Source organism: Nicotiana tomentosiformis, chromosome 3 (assembly GCF_000390325.3).
Source record: "Nicotiana tomentosiformis chromosome 3, ASM39032v3, whole genome shotgun sequence".
NCBI classification, from domain to species: domain Eukaryota; kingdom Viridiplantae; phylum Streptophyta; class Magnoliopsida; order Solanales; family Solanaceae; genus Nicotiana; species Nicotiana tomentosiformis.
In genome coordinates this window covers 125,636,754-125,648,213 of record NC_090814.1, presented here as the reverse complement: position 1 = coordinate 125,648,213, position 11,460 = coordinate 125,636,754, and the positions used below count along the sequence as shown (strand labels likewise).

General features: G+C 36.8%; 3 protein-coding genes across 3 annotated transcripts; 1 reads left to right on the top strand and 2 right to left on the bottom strand.

Annotated features, from left to right (window-relative positions):
- Positions 1–1,584: 1,584 nt before the first annotated feature.
- LOC104101021 (COBRA-like protein 1) lies at positions 1,585–5,607 on the top strand. Its single transcript, XM_009608422.4, has 6 exons — positions 1,585–1,833; positions 2,924–3,003; positions 3,751–4,207; positions 4,443–4,602; positions 4,704–4,981; positions 5,072–5,607. Exons 1-6 carry the CDS (start codon positions 1,731–1,733, stop codon positions 5,365–5,367), a joined length of 1,374 nt encoding a protein of 457 aa, XP_009606717.1. The 5' UTR covers positions 1,585–1,730; the 3' UTR covers positions 5,368–5,607.
- An 80-nt stretch (positions 5,608–5,687) lies between these two features.
- Positions 5,688–7,941, bottom strand: LOC104101020 (COBRA-like protein 4). Its single transcript, XM_009608421.4, has 6 exons — positions 7,765–7,941; positions 7,589–7,668; positions 6,989–7,445; positions 6,702–6,849; positions 6,283–6,560; positions 5,688–6,185 (listed from the first exon to the last, which is right to left on the bottom strand). The coding sequence occupies exons 1-6, from the start codon at positions 7,886–7,888 to the stop codon at positions 5,902–5,904; spliced, it is 1,371 nt and encodes a 456-aa protein (XP_009606716.1). The 5' UTR covers positions 7,889–7,941; the 3' UTR covers positions 5,688–5,901.
- Positions 7,942–8,871: 930 nt separating this feature from the next.
- On the bottom strand, positions 8,872–11,207 carry LOC104101019 (COBRA-like protein 4). Its single transcript, XM_009608420.3, has 6 exons — positions 10,951–11,207; positions 10,756–10,835; positions 10,208–10,664; positions 9,774–9,921; positions 9,366–9,616; positions 8,872–9,261 (listed from the first exon to the last, which is right to left on the bottom strand). The coding sequence occupies exons 1-6, from the start codon at positions 11,018–11,020 to the stop codon at positions 9,041–9,043; spliced, it is 1,227 nt and encodes a 408-aa protein (XP_009606715.1). The 5' UTR covers positions 11,021–11,207; the 3' UTR covers positions 8,872–9,040.
- Positions 11,208–11,460: the final 253 nt, after the last annotated feature.

The window sequence follows — 11,460 nt, the reverse complement described above, 5'->3', positions numbered from 1 at the left end:
AATATATCTTTTTGGTGCTATTTGTATATCTTTTGTGTGTGCGTATGTTTTTTCCTTTCTCTTTTCCCCCTGTATTGGTTCATCAATTTAGTTTCATTTTGACACAGTTCTTTGCGTGTTGAAATAAAAGCACGTATTAGACGTTTCTAGATACATACAATTTTCAATTACAATTCACAAATACTTTCTTGGGGAAGTGAGAGTCTGTGTCCTGCCAAAAAGCAACTGAATAGAATCTCTATAAAGAAACGAAAATTGACATCCTCAATAATTTTTTCTAAAGCTATTTCTTAATGAAGTTGCATTGAATTAGTTTGCCTTTCTAAGCCCCAAAAAAGTCACGAGGCATGTGAGCCTTCCAAGTCAAGCAACTATCATAAACTGTGATCGAGTGCTAAGTAACCTTTCACTTTTTAATCGGAGATTTAGGATTCGAGTCATAAGTATAAAATTATCTTTGTTACGGTGCCTTGCCCTAATATGAGAATGTCTTGACGCAAATTCAAATTTAATCGAGTCCCAAGGCGAATGTCGAATATCTCGAAAATTAAAAAAACTATCAAAGGACCTAAAAAAGAAAGAAGAAGATGCTAACACGTCAGCTCTACTAACCACTTTTGAGTGTTTTTAACCTAAATGATCCAATTTAGAATGTCATTAATCATAATCATTTGCACATATAATGGCCAATTATATTCCACGAAGTGTTCCCATTCAAAATCATTTAAGTTTAAGTCAATTACTTATACATGTTGCAGTTTCTCAAATTTTAATCATATTACACATAAGAGAAATTAAACACAAGATTAGTCACTACTTTTTAAAGTGAATTTAACAATCTGCCCCGAAAATCTTGTACTTCACTAGAGGGTATTGCGCTGTGAAAATCCAATTACATGGTTGAACACATGAAGTTATGACAAAAAAAAAAAAAAAAAAAGAAAACGCGGAAAGTCAATCTTAAAGTAATTTTTACTTGGACAATTATCCCCTTGCCAAATTTCACCAGATTTTTCCCATACTAAACTAGTTAATTTTAATTAAAAGCAACAACAAAACCTGGAGTAGAGAGGCTGTTTCCAAATGACCCTCGGTAATCTTCCCTCCAAGAACTCTCCACCTTGCTCTTGGGGTGACTCGAACTCACAATCTCTTGGTTGGAAGTGGAGGGTGCTTACCATTAGAGCAATCACTTTTTTTAAATCTCTTATTTTAGTTCAAGGGAAATAAATGTGAAGCATCCCTCCCCTCAATTCCTTTTTCCGTCAAACAAGATTCCTTCTTTTTTTCTGCAACTCTTTTCCCAAAAATTGCAACAAAACGCTGGCAATTGTCCTTTCTTTTCCCTCTATTGGAAAGGTTCCTTTTTGTTTTCCCCTCTTATTGCCGCGGCATTTAATGGAAACACTGAAAATTCCTTACTATCAGTGTTCCAAATTACAAATTCAAGTAATCTCAAAGAAAAATTAAATAGTATTTGCTAATCTGGTGACAGTTGGCTCAATACAGTCTATTTCGCCCCTCCTTTTTCAGTTTTAACTAACACAGTAGTCCATATGAACATTATAAAAGGCTAATTCCTTACCATTACAACATTTTAATTCCCTTCCCTCTTCTTTCTCTCTCCTACTCTGCCAACCTGCATTCCCCACACAAAATATTTGTCACTCTTCCCTAGTCCAAAAATCCAGAAATACTCAACCAGTTTTTTTCTTTTTTTAAACTCAACAATGGAGGTTTGCCTTAGTTCCAGCTCAAGATCAATCACTAAATTTGGCAGTTTTGTTATTCTGATCGCTTTCTTGATTTCTCTAATGTGCTTTCAGTCTACAGGTGAGTGCTCAACGTGTCAATGAACTAATGAAATTTACCCTAAAAAATATATAACATTCCTTATTTTTTATTATGCTAAGGAGTTTTGTAGAATCAAACTGACTAAGTTGTTCTTTGTTCTTCCTTTTCTTTCTTCTTCTTCTTCTTTTATTGTGGGCGAGTCATAAAAGTAAAGATTTTTTGGCATTGGTGGAGTTGTTTTGATTTTAAGCTTTTGGTCAAAGATAGTTTGGATATTCGAGTTTTGAGTGTGGTTTGGTTTATTGACGGAACAAGAATGTCTTGCACGTTGATGTGCATGCTAAGCTTTGGTTACTCTGCAGCACAGTAGAAGACTCTAGAGCATTTTGACCTTCTTATCAAAGACTTTATTGTTAATTTCATCAATATTCCCCCATTGTTTTAGGTGAAGTTCTCTGCATCTTGTTTGTTTTATTCCTTGTTTTGTTTTTAAGTTTGTGAACAGTTTGAAGCAAAATCTGTTTCTATGCCTTTTACTTTTTAAGTCAATATTACCTTGTAATACTAAATTCACCTACTTAATGTTTCAGTCAACCATTTGCATTTATAATGATTGGAACATTGATATTCTAGCAATGTGATTTTACTGAATTTTGTTTAGATTGATGAGTTAGTTCACATTGTTGATATTAGATTCACCTACATAATCTCAGGGTTGTCATATTATATTTACCTCTGACTGTTAAATTTATAATGCTTGGGACATCAAAATTGTTCAATTTGGTACAACAACAACAACAAACCCAATCCCACAAGTAGGGTCTGGAAAGGGTAGTATGTACGTAGACCTTACCCCTGCCTTCAAGAAGGCAGGTAGGGGGCTATATGCACTTGTTGTTGGCTAGGTTGATGATTTAGTTCAGATTACTGATTGTTGTTGGCTCAGTTATGAAGACGACTTCTAGAAATTTTATTTGTCTCTATGAAGAACAAATTTTGGGATATGGAATAAACTCCGATAAATAGTAGAAATTAAACCACTACTAACACTATTTGTTTGGTGTCCTTTTTCCCCCCTGTTTCTAGAGCTCGAATAAAAAAGTTTACTGATTGCTGAATATTGTTGCAGACGCTTATGATGCACTCGATCCAAATGGAAATATTACCATAAAGTGGGATGTCATATCTTGGACTCCAGATGGATATAATGTGAGTGTATTTGCTCTTATTTTACTAGCGAAATGTTCAAAGGGAGATATGACTCTATCTAGAAGGAACATGATTTCAAATATATCATTGTCTCATTTCCAATCTAATTGGATTGCCATTTAAGCATTGAAGGATTTCATTTTGATCCCTCACTCCTCAAGATGAAACATAAATGAATATATCTTTACTTTTGTGTTTTGTCTGAAACAGGATAGGACGCACATATCTTAAAGGTCCCCTCTTATCTCACTTCCACAAAATAAACAACCTAACCTCAGGGTGGTTCAAGTAATTAATTCTGTTCTTTACCAATTCAAAATGCTACAATAGCCTTAATGGCAATGATGTGCTCTAATTTCATTAGCTCTTTCTGTAGAGTACATCGGTCCCTTATATAATCTTTCCTATCTAAGCATTTTTTTTTAGAGAGGTAACATTGTATTAATCAAAACCACAAAGGCTGTGCTGGTTCATATTTCCAATCTAAGCATATTTTATATATGAAAGGTTTTAGGACCCATAAGACTACACTTAAGTTGATATGTTTGTTTTTATAAGTTTCTCTAAGTGCATCATTTCCTTGTCTATTTGAATTAGTGCAACATGGAAGTTCAAATTTTTTTCTTTTTTTTCCTTTTTATCTAGTAGCAAAATCACTCATCACTTAAAATACCATCCAGAGCTTATAATGAAGTTTATTACAATAGTGCTTGACCCAAAGAGTATTTTCTCCCCTGAATTATGCAGGTTGTTGTTACAATATATAACTTCCAAAAGTATCGTCATATTCAAGCACCAGGATGGCAACTTGGTTGGACATGGGCAAAAAAAGAGGTAATTTGGAGTGCAACGGGAGGTCAAGCCACAGAACAAGGAGATTGTTCAAGATTCAAAGGAAATATTCCTCATTGCTGCAAAAGGGACCCAACCATTGTTGATTTGCTGCCAGGAACTCCGTATAACCAGCAAACTGCAAATTGTTGCAAAGGTGGAGTAATTAGCTCATGGGTTCAAGATCCACAGAAAGCTGTGAGCTCATTCCAGCTCGGTGTTGGTCAAGCAGGAACAAGCAACAAGACAGTGAGGTTGCCGAAAAACTTTACCCTCAAGGCACCAGGACCCGGATATACTTGTGGACCTGCGAAGAAGGGGAAACCAAGCAAGTTTCCAACACCAGATGGAAGAAGGGTCACTCAAGCTTTGAGTAAGTTATAGTGGATTATCAAGCTATGAGTATCCAAGAAAAACTTTTTTCAGTGGTTGCATGTTTTCTTTTTCAATTAAGTATATTGTTATTTCTATTCCATTCCTTTAGTTTCTCAAGACACTAATGACATGACACATCGGTAAAAGATGCCTACCTTTTGAGCATGAAATTTGTTTTTTGTTCTACTGGCGAGTGGTATAATCATTTTACTTGTATCTTTTTTTTCTTGTAGTGACGTGGAATGTTACTTGCACCTATTCACAGTTCCTAGCTCAGAAGACACCTACCTGTTGTGTCTCACTCTCCTCCTTCTACAATGACACCATTGTGAACTGCCCAACATGCGCCTGTGGTTGCAAAAATAACATAACTCAACCTGGAACATGTGTAGAGTGAGTGGATACTATCTTTAATCTCAAAATCTCCCTTTCTTTTTCATTTTAGCTTCAGGAACTTCGTAATATTCATATGAATTTTTTATGCTCTCTGACAGGCAGGACTCCCCATATTTAGCTTCAGCACTTGTAAGCTCAGGAAAGAATGATTACAGTCCTCTGGTTCGATGTACTGAACATATGTGTCCCATTCGAGTTCATTGGCATATTAAGACCAACTATAAAGAATACTGGAGGGTAAAACTCACCATACAAAATTTTAACTACAGAATGAACTATTCCCAATGGAATCTTGTTGTTCAGCACCCCAACTTTGACAATCTCACCCAGATATTCAGCTTTAATTATGAGCCACTGGTCTCGTATGGTTCCATTAGTGAGTAATCTTTCCCCTTGATAAGTAAATACAACTTTTTATATACATTTGAGCTTTCTAACTGATTTTCTTTTAATTGATCTTGTACAGATGATACTGCTATGTTTTGGGGAATCAAATTTTACAATGATTTGCTAATGCAGGGAGGACCTTTTGGAAATGTGCAATCAGAGATCATATTTCAGAAGGATAAATCGAAGTTCAGCTTTGAAAAGGGATGGGCTTTCCCTCGACGGATATACTTTAATGGGGACAACTGTGTTATGCCACCTCCGGATGCCTATCCTTACCTACCAAATGCTAGTGCCCAAAGTGCGCCCACTATACTTCACTCTCTGACAGCAATTTTGGTGTCTCTGATTCTACTATATTCACATACCTTGTAATATTATAAGAAAGAAATAGAATTAAGGATTGTCATTGCTTCCGAAAGAGAGAATTTCCTACCCTTGTTTACACCAACCTAGATGTCTTCAGTAAATTTAAAAGCATCACTTTTGCAACTTCATCCCAAGGTTCCCAAATGTGAATGTGTACTTGTGATTTTGTAGATGTAACTATTGGCTTGCTGTGTTCCAGTTCGATTGCATTGAGATTCAACAGATGCATTGTATATCTTTGTAGAATTGTAACCCTTTATGATAATGCATCAGTGCCCTATATCTTGAAAATTTTGATGTACACTATTGAATGATGTTAAGAAAGATTTGGCGAAGCAAGAATCTTATACATAAGTGAAATGAAATACTATCTCCAGATATATAACAAAATAGACAAGGTGCAATCTCACTGTTCTCTCTATATGCATGCAATATAAAACCAACCTAAGCAAGCTCTTTCAATGTTGGAACACAGTCTAAATATTATCAGAAGGGCCAGCAGAATCTGTTGTTGCTTCCATTCTAGGAATTTTTTTGCCATTACCAGGTGAGGAAAATCATCCAAATCATGCAAATTACAGTGATTGAAAATGAAAATGGTCGTTTTTCAGTAGAGTTGGGCAAAGTTGGATATGAATCCGGAGGGGGAAGCTTGCATTCAGCTCCATTGAAGTAGACTCTCCGGGGAAATCCCCATCCTGACTTTAATGTAAATGATTCCTTATCCTTTTGCATAAGCACCTCAGACTGAACATTCCCCGCAGGTCCAGCTTCCATCAAGAGATCATTGTAAAATTTCATGCCATAGAACATGCCAGTATCGTCTGTGTATCAGGATTGATCGTTAAGTTCAGTTCGATTTTTTATCTGCACGAAATTAAGAATGAGAAAAAAGCTAAATTCACGTTCAGATGCACTCACTAACGGATTGGTATGGCACGAGAGGCTTGTAGTTGAAGCTGAAAACTTGAGTCACATTGTTGAGATTAGGATGTTGTGCCACAAGTGTCCACTGTGTATAGTTCAATCTGTAGTTGAAGTTAGTGATAGCAATCTTGACTCGCCAGTAATCCTTGTAATTGATCTTAACGTGCCAATGCACGCGTATTGGGCACATATGGTGGGTGCATTGTAGCAATGGCTCATTATCTTTTCTTGGAGTATTTATTCCCTTCTTTTTCAGTTTCTCGGAGTCGCTCCTGCATCATGAAATCTCAGACTAATTATCAACTGAATGGAAAAGCTCAAAGTTTGCAATACAAAGCTTCAAGATTTGAGAAACAAAATTTCTCCATTTCAATTTCAAGTATCTGTACAGTTCCACTGAAAAGGATACCTACATGATGCAGTTGTGTTTATGGCTGCAACCACAAGCACAGGTTGGGCAAGGAGTGATGGTGTCGTTGTAGAAAGTTGAGAAAGAAACACAACAACTCGGGTACTTGGACGCTAGAAACTGAGAATAGGTGCATGTCACATTCCAGGTCACTGCAAGCAATGTTTTCATCAACCTGATTGCTTATTTATTTAACTTCTCAAACTGACAAAAGCAAATTTACACTAGGAGGGGGATTTAATGCCCTTCTTGAAATGACCAAAAATAAAAGAGAAAAATAGGGAAACTTACTCAATGCTTGAGTTTTTCGCCTGTGATCTGAAGTGAGGAAAACAGTGGATGGAACTATCTTAGCAGGGCCACAAGTGTAGCCTGGTCCTGGACCAAGCAGACTGAAATTCTTGGGCAGTTTCACCGTCTTGTTTGATGTTCCAGCAAGTCCAACACTAAGCTGAAAGGAAGAAACTGACTCGGAAGGATCTTCGCCCCAAGATGCCATAACACCACCTTTGCAGCAATTGCTGAACTGTTGGTTGTAAGGAACTCCAGGAAGCAAGTCAAGAATTACAGGATCCTTCTTGCAACAATGTGGTACATTTCCTTTAAACTTGGAGCAGTCACCTTGTTCTGTTGCTTGTGCTCCCACTATGGACCATATCACTTCTTTCTTTGCCCAGTTCCATCCTAAAGTCCACCCTGGGCTCATAATGTGCCGATACATTTGGAAATTATTCATTGTTACTACAGCCTGGACGAATATTTTAGATTGTCATTACTCATATATTCCTTTGTGTATTTCAATATTATGGAACTCAAGTATATTTTACTCCTTTTTTATGCTTCTTTCAACCCTTTTTCTTGAAAATACTAAGGTTTTAAGAAGATACTTACTACATAGCCATCTGGTGTCCAAGACAGGACATCCCATTTTATTGTGATGTTACCAAATGGATCCAATGGATCAAATGCATCTGAAGGTAGAAAAGAATATGTAAATTGATTACCAAGGAACAAAAGAGAAAGGGGCTATTATAATATACAATTTCCTATATAGGTATGTACTGTACCTGCATGAGGCAAGATAGAAGACAAGACGATTGCGAAGAAGATCAGCTTTGCTAGAGGAAATAAGAGGAGTTGGCATCGATCGGAATAATCTTTTCCTTCAAAAGATATTCCTTTCTGAGACATCGTTAGTCTCGTATGTCTTGATGTTTAAGGATCTTATGTTATATCTAAAAGAATGAAGTTGGAGTATTAAAAGATTGGGATTTTAAGCAGAAGGTAAATTCATGTTGATGCCACACCTAATGGTTGTTGGGTGTTTTATGCCATAATATCATTTTCTCACCCCCACTCCATAATACTCTCACCTATGGAAAGTTGTGAAAGGCGGGAGAAAATGGGACATCTGAACGCAATAGCTAAGCAGTCATTTCCTAGGTGGGATATATCATCACTTCTGATTAGTGACTTCACTATACGCTAAACTGGCCTTTTATAGTAGATGTTACGTCTTAATTGCTCTTGATTATGTATAACAAAATTATTAACCTCCACCCCTTCCCTTAAAAAGGCAAAAAATACTACCCTATAACAGTATAAGAATCCGAATTTGATGAGAATATTAATCAATCAATATCTATAACAGTCCACCACCCTTGCAGTTGTAAACGTATTCGAAGGACGGAGAATTTTTTTTCTAATATGTATCATTTTCAACATTATTTAATGTTCTTGAGAGCATATTATATTGTTAAGACCAGGGCAGCTGAGTCAAGGAGGTGTTTCAAATTGATGAAATCCAAGTGAAGTTGTACGGTGAGCTCGAATGCCTCAAAATAAAAGTTTTTTAGCTTTGGCGTTTGAAGCCTCTTGAGCATTGTTACATAACTGAACAAAGATGTGTTAGCAATTTGAATGACAACGACTGTCTGAAGAGGGCTCTTCAGAGTTATATTTTCTTTTTTTATTAGCTTATTCACTCATAAACTAATTCAAGTGGCAGACTGGAAAGTGAAACAACATATGTTTGTGAAAATTTATCCAGCAGGTTGTTGTCAATTAAAATACAGTAGAATCAGAGTTAATCCTAATATCCCTGAAACCTGTATGAATGGTTTACATTTTATGGCACACATTTGATATCTATAAGAAAATGGCATTGGATGATCTGAGTGTAAGCACCTTATTTTTCGTTATAACTCTTCACAAGTTCTGGAAATTGTCAAGTGTATTGTAATACTCATTAATACATTCCTGTTCTTCAATATTTATCACCAAATACCACCACAGGCTAGGAATACCAAGAGAAACAGAAGAACCGCAGTTGGGCAACACTCTTTATCCGGAAGAATTTGGAACAAACGGGTAAGATTCAGGAGATGGCATCACACAGTTATTGCCATTGAAGTAGACCCTCCGAGGAAAAGCCCAACCTTTCTTTAGTGTAATTGTGTTTCCATCCTTCTCAAGTGTTAAATCTGACTGCACATTTCCTTTTGGTCCAGCTTGCATCAGGACATCATTATATGGTTTTCTCCCATAAAACATGGCAGTATCATCTGCATAATTAGATTATCATCAGTCCGATGAATGCCTTGACGGAGAATAGCAAAAGAATATGTATTGTATCCATATGAATCAAATAAAGAGATAGAGGGCATACTAATCGATGGATAAGGCATGAGACGCTTGTATGAAAAGCTGGAAACTTTGGTAGCATTATTGAAGTTTGGATGCTGAACGACGAGTGTCCACTGTGTATAGTTGAATTGATAGTTGAAGTTTGTGATGGTGATCTTCACTCTCAAATACTTCTTGTAGTTTGATTTCACATGCCAATGCACTTTGACAGGGCACATATGTTTTGTGCATTGCAGCACTGGCTTATTTACTCCCTCTCCACTCGGTGTCTTCCTGCAATTACACTTGTTCGTTATTTTAAAGCTACTTAACAAGGCCAATTGTTACTTGTTTAAACGTGCTATGCGCATCAGTACCTTCATAAGAGAGAAAAGTATCGACTACTAGTACTTAATATAAAGCTTTGAACAATGGGAAATGCATATCTTACATGACACAGTTGCTGCTTTTCTGGCAGCCACAAGAACACAAAGGGCAAGGTGTGATACTTCTATTGTGAAAGGAAGACAAGGAGACACAACACGTTGGTCTCGGGGAGGCTAAGAACTGAGAGTAAGTGCATATCACTCTCCATGTCACTGCATATTGAGCAAAAATATTCAGGCTGTTAGAGACAGACTTAGGAAACACAATTTACTTCCAATTAAAAAGAAAAGGGCAGCCCAGTGCACTAATCTCCCGTTATGCCGGACCACAAGGGTCTATTTTACGCGGCACCTTACCCTGCATTTCTGCAAGAGGCTGTTTCCATGGCTTGGTGACCTTCTGGTCGCATGGCAGCAACTTTACCAGTTACGCCAAGGCTCCCCTCCAAACACTATTTACTTCCAATCTTGGGTTAAAAATCGTGAAAATCAAACTTACTCATAGCCTTTGTCACTCGTCTACCATCAGGCGTGATGAAACGAGTGGAAGTGATGATTTTAGCAGGACCACAGGTATATCCAGGTCCTGGAGCGAGCAAAGTGAAATTTTTGGGAAGTTTGACGGTTCTGTTTGTAGTCCCAGCAGAGCCAACACTAATCTGAAATGCAGAGAGAGCAGCAGAAGGGTCTTTCCCCCACGAATCCAAAACACCACCCTTGCAGCAGTTAGCAATTTGCTGGTTAAAAGGGGTATTTGGCAACAAGTCAACAATGCTAGGATTTTTATCACAACTGTGAGGAATATTGGTTCTAAACTTTGAACAATCCCCTTGTTCAGTAGCTTGTGCTCCCAACATGGACCAAATTACCTCATTCTTTGCCCATGTCCATCCTAAAGTCCATCCAGGGCTCATTATCGGACGATACATTTGGTAATTGTTCATTGTCACCACTGCCTGAAGAATTTCAAGAATTCATGTACGTACCAAAAATCTCAAACTGCTTAGTATTAAAATGTGAATAACATAATAATTCAAATATATTTACCACATAACCATCAGGAGTCCAAGAAAGCACATCCCATTTGATTGTTATGTTTCCATTTGGATCCAATGCGTCAAAGGCAGCTGCAGTAAAAAGTAAGAAACTCAATTAATTATATTACAAAATTTATCAGAAAACTAGAATCACTCCAATTGAATTTTGAATGTTGAGAGCTACTACTTGAATATAATGAAATACCTCCACCAGAACATAGCACAAAAAGGAGAAACATTAAGGTATAAGAGTTCCAGGAAATCTTGCACTCCATTGTGTAAAACTAATCCAAATTTCTCGAGAATATAGAAGAGCTTAACGAAACAGTCTGCTTACTTGTAAACAGTGAGCTATAAAATTATGCTAAATGATCAAAATTTCCTGAAAGGAGTTGAACAAAAAAAGGGAATACTGCTTTCAACGTGTAAAAATAGAAGGGGAGAAAAAAAATTGAACAAGTCGCATAGGAGGTTACTTCCTAGAAACAGACTCTAGAATTATTTAATACTGCAACCTCACTTTCTTGGTTTTTATCTACTAGTGTCAAAGTCCAACTTTGAATTAGTTGAATTTGTCTTGCATGAAGAGTTAATACTATATTAATATTGCTAGAAATGCCTCAAAAGAACTTAACTTAATAATGTTATGTACATTGTTCAACGAAATAGTACGAGTGGCTAGTTCAGAATCAATTCGAATCACTATATTTTACTC